The following is a 22,496-nucleotide window of genomic DNA, read 5'->3' as shown; positions in this document are numbered from 1 at the left end:
AAAAGCCGGTATTTTCTGTCTTTAGTCTCCTTTCCTCCCAGGAAACCATCCTTCTTTCACACTGCAGTCAGGCTTTTCATCCTTTTTAATATGTTTTCATCATCTTTCCATTCATCTTCAGGATAAAAACAATTTTTTTAGCATGGCATATGAGGTAATTCATCAATTTGCTGCTTCTTATCTCTCAAATTTCATCTCCTACCATCTTTGGTTTTAGCCAAATGAAACCACCTATAATCTCCGAAGTTGTCACCCTCTTTTTCACCTTCATGCCTTTGTAATTCAACCTGGAATGCCCTTTCCTCAATTGTCTGTCTAGATAATTCCAACTCCATTACAATATAATATCTCTAATTCCCAAAACACTACTCCTAATCGAATTTTTTAAAAACCTAAACGACAGTTAACAGATGCTAGAATTCCAGTATAGTTTGCTGAAAACAGAATAAAATTTCTTTTGTGCTTTTATTTCTAAGGCACAGAATACATTTCTTTTTAGTCATCATTTTAGCTTTCCATTGACTAGTAATGACTCTTTGGGTGAGAAATGGAAGGGATGGAAGGTGAATTGGAACATATCTTCTACCAAGATTTTGTAACAGATCTAGATGGCTAGGAAAACTGTGAAAGGGGAAGAGGTGCGCAGCTAGCCATTCCCCACTTTCCTCTTCTCTCTCTCTCTCTCTCACACAGACACACACACACACACACACACACACACACACTTTTCTTAAGGGAAAAATCACTCTGTGTTCTTTTAAAATCCCTCAGGTTTTATGTTTTATTGCTACCAGAGTCTGCCTCCCTGAGGTTCTTGTATAGACTAGTTATTTCCCTCTGTAAAGAAGCTGTTCAGTTCGTTCTCGCCTGGTTTGGAACAAACTGAACACTTCCAAAGGAGGCAGTTCTTGCAGCCTCGTCTCCTTCCATTCCCCTCCTCCCCACAGTCCTGGCTGGAGCAGCGAGTCTGTCGATCCCAGGCCAGAGACAAGGCAGACAAAGGTTCATTTGTAAAGAAGCTCCTTCCAGCACCTCCTCTCTTCTCCTTTTGCCCAAACTCACCCAGTGAGTGTGAGCATTTAAGAAGCATCCTCTGCCAAGAAGACCAAAAGGAAAGAAGAAAAAGGTATGTAATTTTTTCTCTATAAAAAACATCTTATGTCAGTTGTTCTACTCCAAAGTATTACTGTAGATTAGAGCAGAAATGTATGTATGTGTTGAGTCAGAAGAGAAAGACAGAGATCCTCTGAGGAGATGATGCAGGCACTTTGAAAAATATGATGCTTCCTAGTAGAAAGGCAAATAATCAGATTAAAAAGGAACAGAAAATGTATATTTCTTGACTAGGAAAGTCATTTCATTACAGGTTTAAAAAGAGGCAGATTCTTCACTATCATTTATTTAATGCCCAAATTCACTCTGAATGTTGTCCCACACAACAGGACTTATCCCAGTCCTCAGAACTATGTGAGGATGATAAAGTATATAGGATTGTTTTAAATGCAGCAGCTATATTACCTACACTACATGAAGTTAACTGCAACATCTAAGAAAGAAAACGTTTTTTGCGTTTAAAAATCCTGATTCCTGAAAAGAAACTGGTACAAATGTGTGATACAAAGAGGGAATTCATTGAATTCATCCTTGGTGTCCATTCTTGGAACACAACAGTGTCTGTACTGCTAATATAAAGAGAACACTTTTTCCCTCTGAGACTTAGAAAAATTCCTCTTTAAAATTCCTTAACTTAATTACGCAGGCTATGAAAAGCTCTCCCAAATGCTGGTCCTTTTCTCCAGTGATGATGATTTACTGTGTCCAGGAAAAGAAGGAGAATGATGCAAGACTGAATATTAATATCATCTTCTGGCATGCTCTAAAAGCCTGATCACTTTTAGGGAGGATGTGGATTTTGTTTTTCTATGGATGAAGGTATCTTAGATATTTAAGATGATATGTCTGTTTTAAGGATCTTTAAGCAGCTTATTCACTTTTTAATACTGCTTCTGTTCTTTAACACATACTTTGGGAAATTTCACTTTGGGACTCAGTCATTCTAACAAAAACATCTTCTAAGGACTCAGTCATTCTAACAAAAACGTCTTCTAAGGCAGCTAATAAGAAAAAAAGAGAACTTTAAAAAAACAGTGATTTTCATCCTCCAAGAGAGATGAGTGGAAAACATCACAGACTGGGCAGCAATTTTAATCTCTCCCAACTATAATTTTGATATTTCAAATGTCAAGTTCTGGGCTGGAGTTTTCATTTGCTTTTGCAGCTTTGCTTCTCTCTTGCTGCTTTTTTGAAAGCAATCCGAAAATGGACTGTCTTTTCTGTCTAATTCATCAACTCTGTTTCATGCCACTGCTCTTAATACCAGTTCCCAGAACTGACATCAGCTGCCTGTATGAGCATTTGCACCATAAATGTCTGAACACTTAAACTGCATGGTCCTGTTAGTTTTGGCAATTAAATGGGATAATTTTTCTTTTTAAGTCTCCATTTAACTCCAGCCATTCAAAAGCTTGCTTGTGCTAAATGCCCTCAGACAGAATCAAAATTTGCAACTCCCTACCAAAGGATGGTAGCAATGATTTATTGTTTAGTTGGAAATGTCTTGCTCATAATCCTGTATCATCTGCAATGATCTATTAAAACTTACAACACTATTAGGATATAAATGGTATCATACAACATTTGGAACAATGTTAATGACATAAAATCAAATTTAAAAAATGGATAACTACCTAAGCTTCTCTTGCTCACTCCTAATTTTTAGTATGTAACTTTGTTTTCTTTTGTAATTTGGGTGTATTCCAGGAGGGATTTTAAGTACATGTACCTCAACTGAAAAAGAAAAAAAAAAGGCCAATTTTCTTCAAATTGGCCAAAATCATTTCACTCTTGTTGGCACTTGAACATATATGGTTTTGATGGATTGCCAAGGATTAAGTTTGGTATCCTTTAATGAAACAACAACCAATGTATCCCAGGAACACACTGGGTCAGAAATTTTTCCATTTGCTAAATAATAGTTAAAGCTATTTATCTGTACTTAAGTAAAGGAAGAAGAGAAGTCTGCATTTAAGACATGTAATTTATTTTATTTTATTTTATTTTATTTTAATTTAATTTTATTTTTTTGAGACGGAGTCTGGCTCCGTCACGCAGGCTGGAGTGCAGTGGTGCAATCTCGGCTCACTGCAACCTCTGCCTCCGCGGTTCAAGTGACTCTCCTGCCTCAGCCTCCTGAGTAGCTGGGACTACGGTCACATGACACCACTCTCAGCTAATTTTTGTATTTTTAGTAGAGATGGGGTTTCACCATGCTGGCCAAGATGGTCTCAATCTCTTGACCTCGTGATCTGCCCGCCTCGGCCTCCCAGAGTTCTGGGATTACAGGTGTGAGCCACTGTGCTGGGCCAAAACATGTAATTTATAATGCGTACACACACACACTCACACACACACACACAAAACTACCAGTAGGTACTTGCTAGGTGTGGAACTTTCCATTGTAGTATGCAACTTAGACTGTGGCAAAAAAAACCGATTTTATGCTCTGGCATGAACACAGAAGAGGTATGTGGTATGGCAATTTACTTACTTATTTTACCAGCAATTTATTTGTTCATTTCACTGAAGGAAATTTTTTCAACACTTACTGTGAGCTCAGCATTGAAGCAGGCACTCTGCTTCAATACAAAAGAAGTAGAAGTTACAGTCCTTGCTGCCTTGATGCTGGCATCTCCTCTTCTAGTCCTCTGAATATTGAATTGCCCTGGGCCTCAGCCCTTTGCCTCTTCTCTTCTGGATCTACCCTTACTGCCCTGCCAGACCCATAGCTATAGATACTATCAATAAATATCCTGATTACTCTCAAATTTGTATTTTCACCCCTGATCTTTAGACTCACATTCAACTGCCTACTCAATGTAACAGGCATCTCAAACCTAACTTGTCTAAAAACTCATTCCTGGATTCCCCCCAAAATTGGCTCCTTCCAATTCTTCCTCAGTTCAACAAATGGCAACACCATTCAAGCCAAAAGCCCAAGAGTCATCCTTGATTCTTTCCCTCTTGCCTCATATATCCCATCAGTTCTCACCAAAAGCCTGTTTTCTTCTATTTCCAATCTTGTCCCACCACAATACATCTTCACAGGCCAGCCAGGGATTTTTAAAAAAGGCATAAATCAGATCATGCTACTGTTCTGTCAAAATCTTCCAATGGCTTCTTAATATACTCAATAAAATCTAAACTCTTTATCATATCTTCTAGGCCCTTTATGATAGTTCCCAATCTTCCTTCTTGGCTGTAGGTAAATTCACATAATAACCAATTCACTAAATAATTAATCAGGTCTATGAATTTCCCACTCCCCATATCCAATTGTAGTCATATTCTCCAAATGGTTAACCAGCTTATAAAAATGCTGACAATGACAAGGCATTATTTACTCAAATTCACAGTTCTTGTAGGACAGATTATATATAAGTGCTTTGGAAACATAGAGCAAGGGAGCTATGAGAGTAGTATTGTCTGAAATCAGGGAAGGATTCTTAGAAGATATGAGTGTGAGGTTTGTCCTTCATGGATGCTTTGGTCAGAAATTAATATCAAGGGAAGGGGTGAGAAGGAACAACAAGGCAGAGACACATACATAGGATTAAAGAGATGACTGGCTTGACTGCCTGGCTAGCTGAACAGGAATAAATGATAGGCATGGAGACAAAGTGAAAGGAAGGCCTTAGGTTAGCCCAAGAAGTCCATATATTCTTTTAGACAACATAAGACCTCTATAGGCTCTTGCCTAGAATAAAAAATGTGTTTTTGGAAAATCATTCATTTTTAAGTATGGGCCAAGCATTGTATTAGCCACTGGTGTATGGCAGTGAACAAAATAAATTGTTGTCATAGAGCCTTCAGTCTAATGAGAATGACAGACATAAAATGAGTAAATTCACAAATATATAATTTAAATTGTGATAAATATCATTAAGGAAAAGAAAAGGGCACTATGAAAGAACAAAGTTGAAACTACCTTAGACTGAAAGGCCATTGAAGGAATGAAATTTAAACTGAGACCTAAAACTCAAAACCAGCCAAAAAAAGAACATTCCTGGTAGAGAGAGCAACATATAGAAAGACCATAATGGAAGAAAAAGATTTCTTTTTAATTATAAAGAAATACTCTATACATCTTTATTGTTAAATGCAACAAAATAGCATAAGAAAATACGAAACTCATTGATAAAGATAAGTGTATATACAAATACTGACTACTATATTACTAAAATGGTGGTGGTTGAATTCCATTTGATTCTAGCATAAAAGTTAAAAGACAAAAGTATTAAAATAACTATAATTTAAAATATGTTTATGGATACACAATATAAATAGATGTAAATTGTGACATCAAATAACATAGTGTGGTGAGAATTAAAAGTGTAGAGTTTTTGTATGTGATTGAAGTTAAGTTGTTATTACCTCAAAACAGACTTATAATTATAATTTTTTTTTTGAGACGGAGTCTCTCTCTGTCACCCAGGCTCGGGTGCAGTGGCACAGATCTCGGCTCACTACAATCTCTGCCTCCTGGGTTCAAGTGATTCTCCTGCCGCATCCCCCCAAGTAGCTGGGACTACAGGCGCCCGCCACCACGCTCGGCTAATTTTTTGTATTTTTAGTAGAGACAGGGTTTCACCGTGTTAGCCAGGATGGTCTCGATCTCCTGACCTCGTGATCTGCCTGCCTCGGCCTCCCAAAGTGCTGGGATTACAGGCGTGAGCCACTGTGCCTGGCCAATTATAAAATATTTTATGTAAGTCTCATGGTAACCACAATGGAAATACCTATAGCAGTTTACACAAAAGAGAAAGGAATCAAAGCATATCGGGAAAAAAAAGAAGAAGAAGAAAAAGAAAAAAACAACCAACAAAACACAAAGGAAGACAAGACGGGGGGGGGGGGGGAAGCACCAAAGAACTAATTACAAGACAACTAGAAACAATAAGCTAAACGGCAATAGTAAATTCTTCCCTATCAATAATTACTTTACATGTAAATGGATTAAACTCTCCAATCAAAAGACTTAGGGTAGCTGAAAGAAAAAAATATATATAACTATATGATTTCTACAAGTGACTTACTTAACATTTAAGGACACACACAAGCTGAAAGTAAAGAAATGAAAAAAGATACTCCATGCATATGGTAACTAAAAGAAAGCAGAGTGGACTATTTCATATCTGACAAAATAGACTATAAGTAGAAAACTGTCACAAGAGACAAAGAAGAAAGTATAATGATGAAAGGGTCAACCCACCAGGAAGCTATAACAATTATAAATATATACACACTCAACATCAGAGCACATAAATATATAAAACAAATATTGACAGAACTAAAATGAGAAATAGCAACACAATAATAGTAGGAAACTGCAATACTCCACTTTTAGTAATGGTTAGAAAAACCAGACAGAAAATCAACAAAGAAAGAGTGGACTTCAACACCAGTATAGACCAAATGGACCTAACAGACATATACAGAACATTCAGTTAAACAGCAGAAGAATATACATTCTTCTCAAGTACATACAGAAAATTCTCCATGATAGATCACATATTAGGTCACTTAAACCATGACCTACAAAAAGCCCATTGGAAGATATCATTTATATATGCTGCATTGTGATGCACTGTAACACTGCAATGTCTTACTCCATTAAATCTGAAAATATATAAAATGAGGTAGATCTCATTTTAGTCTTTTCTTTCACTAATGTTTGGAGGTAGGAATTAAATTGGATATTGATAATTCTAAGAAAATATATAGCCAAAGCCAAAAATGGCTAACTCAAATTAGAATGTGAGACAAAGAAACTCTGAAACTCTTAGGAGTATGAAGAAATACTTTGTTTCTAATCTAAAGGAAAAAAAAGGAATAAATGTATTTATTTAAAAATCCATTATCTTATCTAAAATGATTTACCTTTAAAAGATACCTAATCACTAAAAACTTTATACCAAAAATGTCCATTGCACAATATTGCTTTCTTTTTTTTTTTTTTCGAGACGGAGTCTCGCTCTGTCATGCAGGGTAGAGTGCAGTGGCTTGATCTCTGCTCACTGCAACCTCTGTCTCCCAGGTTCAAGCCATTGTCATGCCTCAGCCTCCCAAGTAGCTGGGATTACAGGCGCATGCCACCATGCCTGGCTACTTTTTGTATTTTTAGTAGAGACAGGGTTTTGCCATGTTGGGCAGGCTGGTTTCAAACTCCTGACCTCAGGTGATCTGCCGGGTTTGGCCTCCCAAAGTGCTGGGATTACAGGTGTGAGCCACCATGCCTGGCTATTCCACAATATTGTTTTCTTTCCAAGTACAATGTCCTCCATCTGTTTTCCCTCTTTCCAAGGAAGGAAAGATACTTTGGCACCTGTTAACAAGATAAAATCTGAATGGCTCTGGATTCTAATTCTGGTTCCTCCACTATTTTGCTATTCTTCCTTTACTACAATAGTCTCCATTTTCTTCACATCTAATATAGAAACCAGAGAAGTCTAATTAGATAGATATTTAATATTCTATACTTCTATGCAAATCCTGTACTTGAAAAATTATCTCCTGGAAGAGAAATTAGAATTGTTGGTATGACTTCAGGGTTCAAACTAGGATTAGTGGGTGGAAGCCACAGAAAAGTATTTTACAATAAGGGAAATGTTAGAACTGTATCAATGGGATATGTTGACTTAGTTAATAATGAGTTCCCCATCATGGTAGGAGTTCATGGAAGGCTAGATGATTATAACGCAGGAATTCAAGCCTTCATTTTCAACTGCAGCTAAGAGGAAGTAGTCTATGTGGGATAAAAATCCAAGCATTGCTAAAAATTTGCAACCATAATGTGTACTAAACTACTTCCGGAAGTTAAAAAACAATCAAACTATAAATATATCTATACACTATCATCTGTCACTATCAACATAAATGGGTTTTTTGTTTCTGTCAGGATGGGACCCAGGTTCTTTGACAATGTTGTTAGGATGTAAGATAATGTAAGGTAAAGAACCACTGTATTCAATTATGTTATTTGTTCTAGAAATTTGCCTGAGTTTATACCACCTTAAAAAACAGTTGTTCTCTACTGAATGTTCAAAATATATATAGCTTTGGGTACTTCTTAAATGCAGATTCCAGCCCCCACCAACACCTCCTCCCTGCCTACAGCATGTGTGTGACTCTGTGTGTGTGTGTGTGTGTGTGTGTGTGTGTGTGTCAAGGTCTCACTCTGCCACCCCCAGTAGAGCAGTGGCACAATCATGGTTCACTGCAGCCTCAAACTCCTGGGCTCAAGTGGTCCTGAGTAGCTGGGACTACAGGCACATGCCAGCATGCCTGGCTAATTTTTTAATTTTTTGTAGATACAGGGTCTTACTATGTTGCTTAGACTGGTCTCAAACTTCTGGGTTCAAGCAATCCTTGTACATAGGCCTCCCATGCTGAGATTACAGGCATGAGCCACTGTGCCTGGCCCAGAAGCCTGCGCATTTGATTTTTAACAAATATTCCAAATGGTTTTTTATCATAGATGGTCATAAAACTACACTTTGAGAAACACAAACAGGATTGTAGAAAAGCCCAACTCCCATTCTTTCTATCCAAGAGTTTATAAGCACGCTACAGAACTTCATTCAGATGAATTCTATCTTTAAAAAACAAACATTGACACATTTTGGTCTTTCTTCTATTTCAGGGCCAAAAGCCAAAATGAAATTGATGGTACTTGTTTTCACCATTGGGCTAACTTTGCTGCTAGGAGTTCAAGCCATGCCTGCAAATCGCCTCTCTTGCTACAGAAAGATACTAAAAGATCACAACTGTCACAACCTTCCGGAAGGAGTAGCTGACCTGACACAGATTGATGTCAATGTCCAGGATCATTTCTGGGATGGGAAGGGATGTGAGATGATCTGTTACTGCAACTTCAGTGAATTGCTCTGCTGCCCAAAGTAAGGAAATGGTATCACAAAGTGTATTGCCTGGAAATGTATGCAGAACAACTTTTAGCTACATCTTCATAATAGGTTTGCTGAAATTAATAACCCTTTTAGTAAAATCCTGTTCAAATCCCAGCTCTTTTCTAGAATAATCACTATTGTGTAAAGAACTAAATGTTTTCATTTAAATGAAAGTTCAAATGGAATTTAGCTGAGTTTAATAAAAGTAAATTAAATCCAGAAAACAATACTTCAATCTATTAAATTCTAAACTCGCCATCTGATTTTTATCCCCCCAAAAATAAAAATCTACCAGTAGCAGAAGTCAATCTCAAGGTTGAACTCTTAAACCAACTTGAAAACCAGTAAAAGGTTTTAGATAAAAGATCCCAGTGAGGCTGGGCCCGGTGGCTCACGCCTGTAATCCCAGCACTTTGGGAGGCTGAGTTGGGCAGATCACCTGAGGTCAGGAGTTCAAGATCAGCTTGGACAACATGGTGAAACCCCGTTCCATGCAAAATACAAAATACAAAAAAAATACAAAATTAGCTGGGCGTGGTGGCATGTGCCTGTAATCCTAGCTACTCAGGAAGCTGAGGCAGGAGAATTGCTTAAACCTGAGAGGCTGAGGTTGCAGTGAGCCGAGATTGCACTATTGCACTCCAGCCTGGGCGACAAGAGTGAAACTCCATCTCAAACAAACAAACAAACAAACAAAACGAACAACAAAAAAAAACTCAGTGAATGGATCAAGTAATTAACTGAACAGAAAAGTTTAGTAATGGTCAAAAATAAATTTCTAGCTCTATGTATAAGTTAACCAGAAATGAACTAGATAGAAGTTCAAGACAATTTATCTACCATTGTTTTCTATTTATATTTTAAGTTTAAATATTTATTATCTACTATCGTTTTGTACTTAAAATACAAGTACACGTGGTGAAACTCTGTCTCTACAAAAATACAAAAAAAATTAGCCAGGCATGGTGGCACATGCCTGTAATCCCAGCTACTTGGGAGGCTGAGACAGGAGAATCACTTGAACCCAGGAGGAGGAGGTTGCAGTGAGCCTAGATCGTGCCATTGCACTCCAGCCTGGGCGACAAAGCAAGACTTAATCTCAAAAAAACAAACAAAAAAAGGTATAAAATGATGGTAGATAAATTCATAAATATTTTTAGTTCTTGATTTTAAAATCATTTCCCCCTGGTTATTGAGGAATCTTTCAAATCCCACGGTCTTGGATATTTCATATTGAAATTAGCTTTTTCAAATTACTTTCAACAGATGTCATCATATTTTCATCCTTCTAAGAAATCTGTGAAATATAAAAGGTAGATATAACCATCTTACCAAGGAAAGGTGCAGAGTTGAAGTGACCAGTACTATCCCACATAACTAGCTAATATCAACACTGGGATTAGAACCCACGTGTTCTGATTCAGAACAGATTTTTCTTCTACCAAGCCAGCTGGTTCTCAAAGTGTGGTTCCCAGAACAGCAGCTTCAGCATCACCTGAGTTTTTAAAATTGCATATCCATCCTTGGACTCCACCCCAGACCTACTGAATCAGAAACTCTGGAGGTAGGACCCAGCAATTATGGTTTTTTGTTTGTTTGTTTGTTTGTTTGTTTGTTTGTTTGTTTTGAGACGGAATCTTGCTCTGTTGCCCAGGCTGGAGTGCAGTGGCACGATCTCGGCTCACTGGAAGCTCTTCCTCCCTGGTTCACGCCATTCTCCCTCAGCCTCTCGAGTAGCTGGGACTACAGGCGCCCGCCACCTCGCCCGGCTAATTCTTTTTGTATTTTTAGTAGAGAAGGGGTTTCACCGTGTTGGTCAGGATGGTCTCGATATCCTGACCTCGTGATCTGCCCGCCTTGGCCTCCCAAAGTGCTGGGATTACAGGCGTGAGCCACCGCGCCCGGCCGGGACCCAGCAATTATGTTTTAACAAACCTGCCAGGTGATTCTAATGCATAGTAAAGTTTAAGAATCACTGTACTAAACAATGATGCCAAGAACTTGAGTTAATTAATCTCATGAAGTGACAGTTTTTCCTGTACTACATAAATGAAATGCCAACTAATATTAAAATGCCATGTTTGCTTTTTTTTTGTATGACTTGAAAACAGTTTACTGAAATGGACTTACATTTATATTATGATATAATTTTGTGATTATGTCTGTTAACGGATGAGAACAGCATTGTGGGTATACTTGATTTTGGGAAAATCAAAGAGAAATACTGCTAAGTATATTTCTAATAAGCCATAATTATAATATCACCTTGCATTTGTATATAATTTTGTATTATTCCATGCGTTTTTATATATTACTTTATGTGATCTTTTCAACCAGGGAAAGTTAAGTAGCTTTGTAACATTTCTCCTTTCCCCATAAAACCTAGAAATTTATTTAATAAACAAGAAATGTTGAATCTTCTGTTTCCTAACTGCAGATTTAAACTTCACGGCCTATCCTCATATAAGAGACATGAAATTGTATACATGACCATAAAGTTTTGAAATTACCTAATATTTCTTTTTCTTCGTAAATGATAGCATGACATCAATGGCAAATGCGGGGAAAGTAGACAAATCAATTACCTTCTCGGTCTTTGTTGCTTCTGTGGCAAGTCCTCCCACTCATCTCTTTACATTTTAGTCACCTAAAAAGAATAATCATAACTGAAATCCTGGAAATCACTGTCTATTTTTAACCTAGAATAGACTAACTAATATCTTAGCCTTAAGGTGAATTTAATTGATGCTCTACTTTCTTTCAGAGACGTCTTCTTTGGACCAAAGATCTCTTTCGTGATTCCTTGCAACAATCAATGAGAATCTTCATGTATTCTGGAGAACACCATTCCTGATTTCCCACAAACTGCACTACATCAGTATAACTGCATTTCTAGTTTCTATATAGTGTGATAGAGCATAGATTCTATAAATTCTTACTTGTCTAAGACAAGTAAATCTGTGTTAAACAAGTAGTAATAAAAGTTAATTCAATCTAATTTTTCTCTGTGGACATTGTTGGCATTGGTTAAAAATTTTGCCTAGAAAATGTAATCTATGAGGTGTTCATTATACTCAGTTAAAGAGTTCTGTCCCCCAGATGAAGAGCCATAGGCATGGCTCAAGGATTGAAAATACTTTCAGTCCTTAGTTGACAGTTATTAACCATATATTGAAAGAACCAGGTATAAGCTGAGATTCTTGGAAGGGAGCTAGAAATTTTCTAGTAAGAAGGAAAAAGGGACCAGCCTGGGCAACATAGTGAGACCCCCTCTTTACAAAAAAATTTAAAAATTAGCAGGTTGTGGGTGCCCACATCTGTAGTTCTAGTTACTCAAGAGGGTCATTTGAATCTAGAATTTCGAGTCTGCAGTGAGCTATGATTGCACTACTGCACTCTAGCCTGGGTGACAGAGCAAGACCCTGTCTCAAAAAAAAAAAAAAAAAAAAAGGAAAAGGGAACAATATTTGAGGGTATATTATGTATGCTAATAACTTTAAGTACATTTCAGGCTGGGACTGGTGACTAATGCCTGTAATCCTAGCATTTTGGGAGGCCAAGGCGGGAAGATCACTTGAGTCCAGGAGTTTGAGACCAGCCTGGGCAACATAGTGAGATCCTGTCTTTACAAAAAAATTTAAAAATTAGCTGCATGGCGGCATGCACCTGTAGTCCCAGCTATTTGGGAGGCTGAGGTAGGAGGATCACTCGAGCCCAGAAATTCAAGGCTGCAGTGAGCTAAGATGATGCCACTGAACTCCACCATGGAACCACAGAGTGAGACTCTGTCTCAAACAAACAAACAAAAACCAAGAACTTTAAGCACATTTCATTTTACTCACTTAAAAAACAACAACAAAATCCTTCAAGGTAAATATTCTCAGCCCCATTTTTCAGCTGCTAACTCAAGTTTAAGATATTTGCTAAAAATCAAGGCAGATTTTCAAAAGAGTTCCAATTCCAAAGCCCATATGCCACACACAGATGTATCCTTAAAACCATGATACATTTCCTAAAGTATCCATTTTTAAGAATAACAAAACACACATTAAAAGAAACATAATGGATGAGAATTTAAAAGTACCATACATTTTAAAAGTAAATAAAACAGGGAACTTCAAAGGTATTTTCTGATTGTTAGAGGAGACAGCTTTGGATTATGCCCCATAACTTAAGAGGTATGTGACTCATATTGCCATCAGAAGTAATGTCAGAAAATCTTTCATGTTATAAAAATGTATTCAAAGCCTGCTAAGTGCCAGCCATTATTAAGATCTGGGCATACAGTAATGAATAAAATGGACTTATCCTCTTGGAACTTGTGCTCTAACAAAGGTGTGATTGCTATAAACAAGTAATTATTTATAAATGTGAAGCCTGCTACAGAGAAGTATAGGGTGCCATACAAAGTATTGTGGGGAAATGTTTGAGAGACACCATACCACACAGGCAATCTGGGAGATATCATTTTATGAATAAAAGTGACATTATTTCATTAAAATATATCCTTGGAGGTCCCTGATCTGTTTCTGGAGACCACACCCAGAACAGTATCTGGTATCTAATCTGTGTAAATAAGTGTTACTGGGCTGGACCAAACAATTTTGAGGTAGTCACAATTCAGTGTCTTAAAGTGTATATAAACACGGCTGGGTGCGGTGGCTCACGCCTGTAATCCCAGCACGTTGGGAGGCGGAGGCGGGCTTATCACGAGGTCAGGAGATCAAGACCATCCTGGCTAATACGGTGAAACCTCGTCTCTACTAAAAATACAAAAAAAAAAAAAAAAAAAAAAAAATTAGCTGGGCATGGTGGCAGGCGCCTCTAGTCCCAGCTATTTGGGAGGCTGAGGCAGGAGAATGGCGTGAACCCAGGAGGTGGAGCTTGCAGTGAGCTGAGATCGTGCCACTGCACTCCAGCCTGGGCGACAGAGTGAGACTCCGTCTCAAAAAAAAAAAAGTGTATATAAACACAAGTCAGAACATGTTTTCGAACAGTGTAAGCTCCTATAAAATACATGAAGAGAAATTGTAAAATAATATAGATAGGTAGGTAGATGGATAATATTAGTTGTTTTATCAAGATAGCATGTGATTTGATTGGCCTTTCTTTCTTCACTGAATTGACTGGTAATGAAATCAGCCTAACTCAATAATGAAAGTTTCATATCCATTCTGGAACAATGCATAGAATAGGTAAATTTAAAAAAACTATCAGCAAACCAGTTTTATTTTCTACTTGGTAGGAACTCTCCTTGAGGGGGAAAAAGCATTAAAGATCCAGTGTCTCCATTTACAAATGACACATCAGCATAAGGACATATGTGAGACAACAACGGCTTTTTAGTAAACATTCCCTTACTACTGCAATCAAAGCCTGGTAAGAAAAATTCTATCTAACAAAGCTAAATATTTAATAAATAAAATTTTATAAATTATTCATCATAATGTCTTTCTGAAAATATGAAATTCAGTTATTTCTTTTAGAAATGAATGCATTATACAAGTACACAGCCTTCTTTATATTACAAAATAAATGTAAAAACATACATTCACACAACTTACCTTATATAACTATTTCTCTGACTTGGTCAATGCATTTTTAAAAACAATAGATTTTTTTTTTTTTTTGAAACTGAGTCTCACTCTGTCACCCAGGCCAGAGTACAGTGGCACAATCTTGACTCACTGCAACCTCTGCCTCCCAGGTTCAAGTGATACTTGTACTTCAACCTCCTGAGTAGCTGGGACTACAGGCACTTGTCACCATGCTCAGCTAATTTTTGTATTTTTTAGTAGAAATGAGGTTTTGCCATGTTGGACAGGCTGGTCTCCAACTCCTGGCCTCAAATGATCTGCCTGCCTTGGCCTCCCAAAGTGTTAGGATTACAGGCATGAGTTTTTTCAATAGATTTTAGTTATAAGACAACTAAGCTTTTATTAAAATTTTATTATTCTTCTAAACACCATCTTGCAGCAACTGAATGAGATAGGTACTGATATTATCCTTGTTCTACGGACAAAAAAGCTAAGGTTTAAAGATATTAAGTAGTTTGTCTAAGTTTACATTATCAGTGAGCAATTGAGCCAGATTTTGAATATGGCCAGTCTTACACTAGCATCTAGAGTCTTAACCACTATGTTGTTTAACAGCATTACCTAATGTATTATTTCCTTTACAGAAAGGCAAACTTTTACATGGATAGGACACACAATTGTACATTTCAGATAGCTCATATATGCTAAAAGCTTACTGAACAAGTATTTCTGTATTTTTATCTTTGACTTTCTATATCATTGTTCTTACTGTGAATCCCATGTTACTGAGCACAAAGTTGACAGTAATACATACTAATAGCTCACCTCTTTTTAATTAAAATTCATCTTTTCTTCATCGTAATTCGCAGAGACTTGTTGAATATTTTTGTTTGCTGGGATTAGGTACTGATCCTAAAGGATTATTAGAGAATTGGAAGGAAGATGGAGAACCAAAACAATGAGCAACAACTATCGGGGGAAAAAAAAGACAAGGTAGGAACATTCACAGGTCATTTTGTGACTTTAATGTCCTTATAATTATCAAAAGGTACATGTAAGTTATTTCCATAATAAATCATTTTTTGTAAAATATTATAGCAGGTGTTTTTAAAATATAAAACTCTCTATAAGTAAAGCACTACAGGCTTCAAAATAATTTTCCCAAAAGGAAAAAAATCAAATTCATGTATTTCTAAATCAATCTTGCATTGACAGTCTAAGCCTAAACTTTTCTCTCAAAAATTTGAAGAGAAACTGATATTAGAAAACTAAAGTAAATTGATACTAAATTTACTTCTATGCAATGGTATCACCATAAAATGCTCATCTTTGTATGGTGGTATATCTAGAGAAAAATGTGTAGAATATACTTACCTGATATATTCTAAGAACTTTAAAAGCCATAGTATATTTTCAAGAGTTTATGTGATCTACATTTTCAGAGGTTAAGAAGTCAAATGAAAAGTCCATTGGATATAATGTATAAAAAGCTGACTTGATATCTACATTTAGTATCATTAAAGTATATATACATAAATACATATATATACTATATATAAAATATATATTCATATATGTAATAATCTGGTAGCAATTAATATGACTATTATTTGAGAACTATAGTTGACTGTGTAGACTATTAATGCAACTAGGACAAGATACACACAATAAACTCAAGTGTACAGCAAGCATCAACTCTTAGCTAGAAAGAAATGCAAGGAATTCATAATCGCAAAGGAATAAATTCTATAGTAAGCAATATTCACCCTTAAAAATATACATATAAGTATAAAAACAGCAAATTTTCCTCTGAATATTAGCTTTCCTGCATCTATTATTTTAGCTTATAAGAAAAACCTTGCTTGACATTTTAAAAATAACTCCACTAAATGAATAAACAATAACATGACAAAAATTTATTTTGAACCACCATCACTTGCTTAGATATCATAATCTGCATTTTACTATTAAAACGTTATGTAAATATGTGCAAATTATAAACAAAAAAAAGCTGGGATGGCTATACTAATAACAGACAAATTAGATGTTAAGTAAAAACATGTTACAAGAGCAATTTTATGTTGTTAAGTTTCAATTTATCAAAAAGATATAACAATTATAAACATATATGCACCATATGACAGCAGAAAATATATAAAACAAACCTTTAGAAAACTGAAGGGAGAAATATACAGTTCCACAATAATAGTTGGAGACCTTAATGCCTCACTTTCCACAATTGATAGACAAGTAGAAAGAAAACCAATAAGGAAGTAGGAGGCTTGAACAATACTACAAAACCAACTAGACCCCAGAGACACATACAGAACATTCCACTCAACGATAGCAGAATACAGTCTTCTCAAGTACACATGGGACATTCTTCAGGATAGACTATATGTTCTTCCATAAAACAATTATCTATAAGCTTAAAAAGACTAAGGTGATACATACTATCTTTTTGAACCACAATAAAATGAGTAATCAATACAGAAGGAAAACTAGAAAATTCACAAACACCTGGAACTAAGCAATATACTTGTTCACAAAAAGTATATTGCTTCACAACAAGTATATTGCTTAGTTCCAGGTATTTGTGAATTTTCTTTAGTGGTTTAAAGAATAAATCACTAGAGAAATTAGATAATAATTTAAGATGACTGAAAACAAAAACAAACATTCCAAAACTTACAAGATGCAGGAAAAACTGTATTCAGAGAAAAATTTACAGCTGTAAATGCCTGCATTAAAAAAGAAAAATATCAAATCAACCTAAATTTACACATTAAGAAAACAGACAAAGAAGAGCAAACTAAATCCAAAGCCAGCAGAAGATAATGAAGATCCGAAAAGAGAAAAATGAAATAGAGAAAAAAATATAATCCATGAGATCAAAGAAAATACCAACAAAATTGATAAATCCTTAGCTAGACTACTAAGAAAAAAGAGAGAAGACATAAATAAGTAGAATCAGAAATAAAGGTAGGGATATTACTGCTGACCTTACAGAAATTAAAAGTATTATAAGAGAATTATAGGAACAATTCGTATGACAACAAATTAGATAATCTAGGTGAAATAGACAAATTCCATGACTTACCAAAAATAACTTAAAAGAAACACAAAGTCTCAACAGACCTATATATAACAAAAAGACCTATATAAGTAAAAAGATTAAATCCGTCAAAACTCTTCCATCGAAGAAATAGCCTAGACCATATAGGTTCACCCATAAGTTCTGTCAAACATTTAAAGATGAATTAATATCATTCTTACTCAAAAATCTCCAAAAATAGAAGAGGAAAGAATACTTCCTAACACATTCTATGAGGCCAGCATTATCCTGATACCAAAGTCAGATAAAGATACCATAAGAAAAATATAGACCAATATCCCTTATGAGTATAGATGCAAACACCGTCAACAAAATATTAACAAGCCAAATCCCACAGAACATTAAAAAAATTATGCACTATGACCAAGTGGGATTTATCCCAGAAATGCGAGGGTGGTTCAACATAAGAAGGTCAATGTAATATACACTAAAGAAAAAAAAAATCATCTCAATACTACTAAGGAAAAAAAAATCATCTCAATACTAAAAGTATTTGACTAAATTCAACACCGTTTCATGATAAAAAACATTTAGCAAATTAGCAACAGAAGAGGACTTCCTTAACATGACAAAGAACATTTATGAAAACCCACAGCTAACATCACACTGAATGGTCAGACTGAAAGTTTTCCTCCTAAGAAAAGGAACAAGACAACAATTCCTGCTTTCACCACTACTGTTTAACATTGTACGGGAAATCGTAGCCAGGGCAATTTGGCAAGGAAAAGAAATAAAAGGCATCCAAATTGGGAAGGAAGAAGTAAAACCATTTTTGTTTGCAGATAACATGATTCTATATATAGAAAAATCCCATGGAATCCACACACACACACAAAAAATTACTAGAGCTGATCAATTCAGCACAGTGGCAGCATCAGCACACACCTCTAATGAATGATTCAAAAAAGAATTTAAGAAAACAATCATAATAGTGTCAAAAAGAAGAAAATACATAAACATAAATTTAACCAAGAGGTGAAAGACTTGTACACTGGAAACTATAAAACACTGCAGAAATTAAAGAAGACCTAAAAAAATGGAAAGATATCCCACAATCATGGATTGGAATGCTTAATATTGTTAAGCTGGCAATCTGAAAATGGTCCATAGATTCAATGCAATCTCCACCAAAATTCTAATAGCCTTTTGGGCAAAAAATGAAAAAAAACAATCTTCAAATTCACATGGAACTGCAAGGGGCCCTGAATAGCCAAAACAACACTGAAAAAGAAAAACAAAGTAGAAGGACTCCTACTTCCTGATTTCAAAACTTATTACAAGTCTACAGTAGTCAAGAGTATAGTATTGGCATAAGAATAAATACATAGACCATGGAATAGAATTGAGAGTGCAGAAATAAACATCTATGGCCAACTGATTTCAAGAGGGTCAAGACTATTCAGTTGGGAAAAAATAGTTTCTTCAACAAATCACACTGGGACAAGTGGCTAATCACATGCAAAAGAATGAAGTTGGACCCCTACTTCATTCATGTATAAAAATTGATTCACAACAGTTCAACAATCTAAATTTAGGAGTTAAAACTGTAGAACTCCTAGAAAACATATACATTAATGTTTATGATGTTGGTTTTGGCAATGGATTCTTTTGACACCAAAAATATGAGCAACAAAGGAAAAAATAAATTGGACTATGTAAAAATTTAAACTTTTGTGCATCAAAAGACATTATCAGTACTGTGAAAAGGCAACTTACAGAATGAGAGAAAATATTTACAAATCATGTATCTTATAAGGGTTTAATACTCACAATAAATAAACAGTCCTACATTTCAACAACAAAAAACAACCCAACTAAAAAAAAAGAATAAAAAGGACTTGAATAAACACTTCTCCAAAGAAGATATATAAGTGGCCAAGAGCACATGAAAAGATATTCAACAAAATTGATCATTAAGGAAATATAAATAAAATCCACAATGAGATACCACTTCACACCCAGTAGGATGGCTTTAATTTTTTTTTAATGAAATACAAGTGTTAGTGAATTGAATAGAAGCCTTTATACATTGCTGGTAGAAATGTAAAAGAGTAGAGCAACTTGGAAAAGATTGGAAGTTCCTCAAAAAGTTAAGTACAGAATTATTTATGTACCAGCAGTTCTACTGCTAGGTATACACCCAAGAGAAATGAAAACATATGTTCACAGAAAAACCCGTACATGAATGTTTACAGCAGCATTATTCATAATAGCCAAAGGTAGAAACCCAATGTTCATCAACAAATAAATGGATAAATAAACTGTGTTCAATAGATACAATGGAATACTATTCAGCCTGAAAAAGGAAGTACTGCAACTTGGATGAACCTTGAAAACATGCTTTTTTAGCATTATGCTTTTTGGCATGTTTTCGAGGTTCATCCAATTTGCAGTACTTCATTGTATGATTCCCTTATAATATATCCAGAATAGGCAAATCCATAGAGATAAAAAGCAGAATGGAGGTTACCAGGGAATAGGGAGAGGGAAGAAGGCGGAGTGACTATGTATGGCTGTTTTTGTTGGGTGACAAGAAAGTTTTGAAATTAGAGCTGCTGGTTATACAATATTGCAAATACATTGAATACCACCATATTGTATACTTTAAAATGATTAATTGTATATTTTATTATGTTTCTTAATTTTAAAAGACTTCATGTAGAAAAATATAGAATTTATTTTTTGTAAAGACATGTATTTCAGGCATTAATTTTTAGGCCTTTCCCAAAATTATTCTTTTGAAGCTAGTAATCAAATAACTTATTTTTTGAGCCCCTGCTATCCATTCAGTATGCTTTTTCCTCCTACTTCTAGTGGCATTTAAATTTAGATTCTTCTCTTAATGCTCTAACATCAAAAGTAACCTATATCCTTACAGAAATGAGTTTCCATTCATTTTTTGTTCAGATATAGATAAGTAAAAATAGTTTCTAATGAATCCATCATTTAAAAAATCCAATGGTAACTGAAATTTTCATATAAAACTGACTTTTACATTGCAGCTTCTTGAGTTACTCAGCTTTGGTGAGGTTCTGGAAGTTCTCAACTTACAAGAACTGATTTTTCATATTTTAAATTGTTTTAACAAGGATTTGATTTCATTTAATAACTACCATCCAGAACTCTTCATTCGTATTTTATAAAACTACATTTTATTATACAAATAATTATATGAAATAAACATTGCCAGTCAAAGGTTATGTTCATACTTTTATGTCAGCAAATAATTTCAAGTTTTTTTTTTTTCACAAGAACAGAATATGGGTCTCGTTTTGTTTTCTGTTTTGTTTTGTTTTTTGAGTCAGGGTCTCACTCCAACGCCCAGGCTGGAGTGCGGTGCTGCAATCGTGGCTCACTGCAGCCCCAGTCTCCCAGGCTCAAGTGATTTTCCCACCTCAGCCTCCCAAGTAGCTGGGACTATAGATGCATGCCACCACGCCTATCGAATTTTTGTATTTTTTTGTGGAGATAGGGTTTTGCCATTTTGCCAACACTGGCCTTGAATGCCTGGGCTCAAGCGATCTGCCCACCTTGGTCTCCTAAAGTGCTGGGATTACAGGTGTGAGCCACTGTACCCGGCCTCAAAATGTGTTTCTATAAGAAATCTTCTCACAGATTTCCAGAATGCCGGAAATAAGAAGTTTCTATAACAGCAATTATCACAGACTCTGCTTGTCAATAAAGTAGCAAGTAAATCTTTAAATGGTCATAGCAAAACCAACGACCAGTTGCTTTATTTTTCATTATATTTTATAGCTGTCAATACATTAAGAACACTTGAAAATATGCACAGTCACCTACTAATGAACTAGTACTTTAGATGTAGTACTTTAGTTGCATCAGTGGTTCTCAACTAGCTGTGATTTTTGACCCTCAAAGTATGTTTGGCAGTGTCTAGAGGAACTTTTGGTTGTCACACCTTGGGGGAGCTACTGGCACCTACTGAGTGGACTTAGGGATGTTGCTAATCCTCCAATAGACTGAACGGCCTCCCACAAAAAAAGAATTAACAAGTCCAAATGTCAACTTTGAGAAATCATGAGCTACATTAATGGTCTCATCCATTTCCAGCCTAAAATCTGCAGCTTTATCTCAGAACAGTTTGCTGAAGCTCGTTTTTTTTTTATGTCACAAGCTATAAATTTGATTTGTAATTATAAGAATTTAGCTAAACAATATCTCAAGAAAAGCAGAGATTTAGAATGTTTGATAGAAAACTGACAGAGAATGAAACATAAAAAGGAGATATAAATCAAGTCAGAGCCATATATAACCAAAATTTAAATGAAGATCTGGATAGATATCTAGACCTCTCCAACTTATTAGTTACAATTTGCAATGTAAACAGTACAGGACATCACTAAAAATTAAGGGGCATAGCAGAGGTACTTTCTATATTCATGCCACATAAATATCTTTTCTTGAAGACAAAATTTTGAAAAACAGCTATTTAATTTTATACTCTTATTTCAACTTTCAGCATTGTGTTTATCTTTGCTGGCACATTAAGTCTTCTTTGGAAGGAGGTGGGTATATAAATTAAACCATTTGTTCTTCCTAGTACTTCATCAAGTAATAATAACAAAAAAAAAAGGAAATAAAAAAGAAGTTGCATTCCAAGAGAAGTTTATTTTTCAAATTTGCTAGCCCTATAAAGCACTTTAAAAAATAATGCTATTTAGATTATCTTCAATTCCAAGTCAGATTGTCCCAGAGAATGCAAATGTGCTACATTTGTTACTTCTCCTTACCCTGTTAATTTCTTGGAAGTTAAAAAAAAAAAAAAAAAGGATTACAAAATGAAGGACTTTACATTAAAAT

At 35.4% G+C, this 22,496-nt stretch overlaps 1 protein-coding gene across 1 annotated transcript; it reads left to right on the top strand.

Annotated features, from left to right (window-relative positions):
* The first annotated feature begins 809 nt into the window (after positions 1–809).
* Positions 810–12,021, top strand: SCRG1 (stimulator of chondrogenesis 1). Its single transcript, XM_034959430.3, has 3 exons — positions 810–1,126; positions 8,759–9,014; positions 11,788–12,021. The coding sequence occupies exons 2-3, from the start codon at positions 8,773–8,775 to the stop codon at positions 11,840–11,842; spliced, it is 297 nt and encodes a 98-aa protein (XP_034815321.1). The 5' UTR covers positions 810–1,126; positions 8,759–8,772; the 3' UTR covers positions 11,843–12,021.
* Positions 12,022–22,496: the final 10,475 nt, after the last annotated feature.

The sequence above is a fragment of the Pan paniscus genome, chromosome 3, assembly GCF_029289425.2.
Source record: "Pan paniscus chromosome 3, NHGRI_mPanPan1-v2.0_pri, whole genome shotgun sequence".
NCBI lineage: Eukaryota > Metazoa > Chordata > Mammalia > Primates > Hominidae > Pan > Pan paniscus.
The sequence above is the reverse complement of the archived record's forward strand: the minus strand, read 5'-3'. Positions and strand labels throughout refer to the sequence as shown.

Bases quoted from the DNA above. Each gene is read 5' to 3' on its own strand.
- SCRG1 (XM_034959430.3), top strand. From the start codon at position 8,773: ATGAAATTGATGGTACTTGTTTTCACCATTGGGCTAACTTTGCTGCTA. The intron at 9,015-11,787 runs GTAAGGAAATGG...ACTTTCTTTCAG, and splicing joins GAATTGCTCTGCTGCCCAAA to AGACGTCTTCTTTGGACCAA.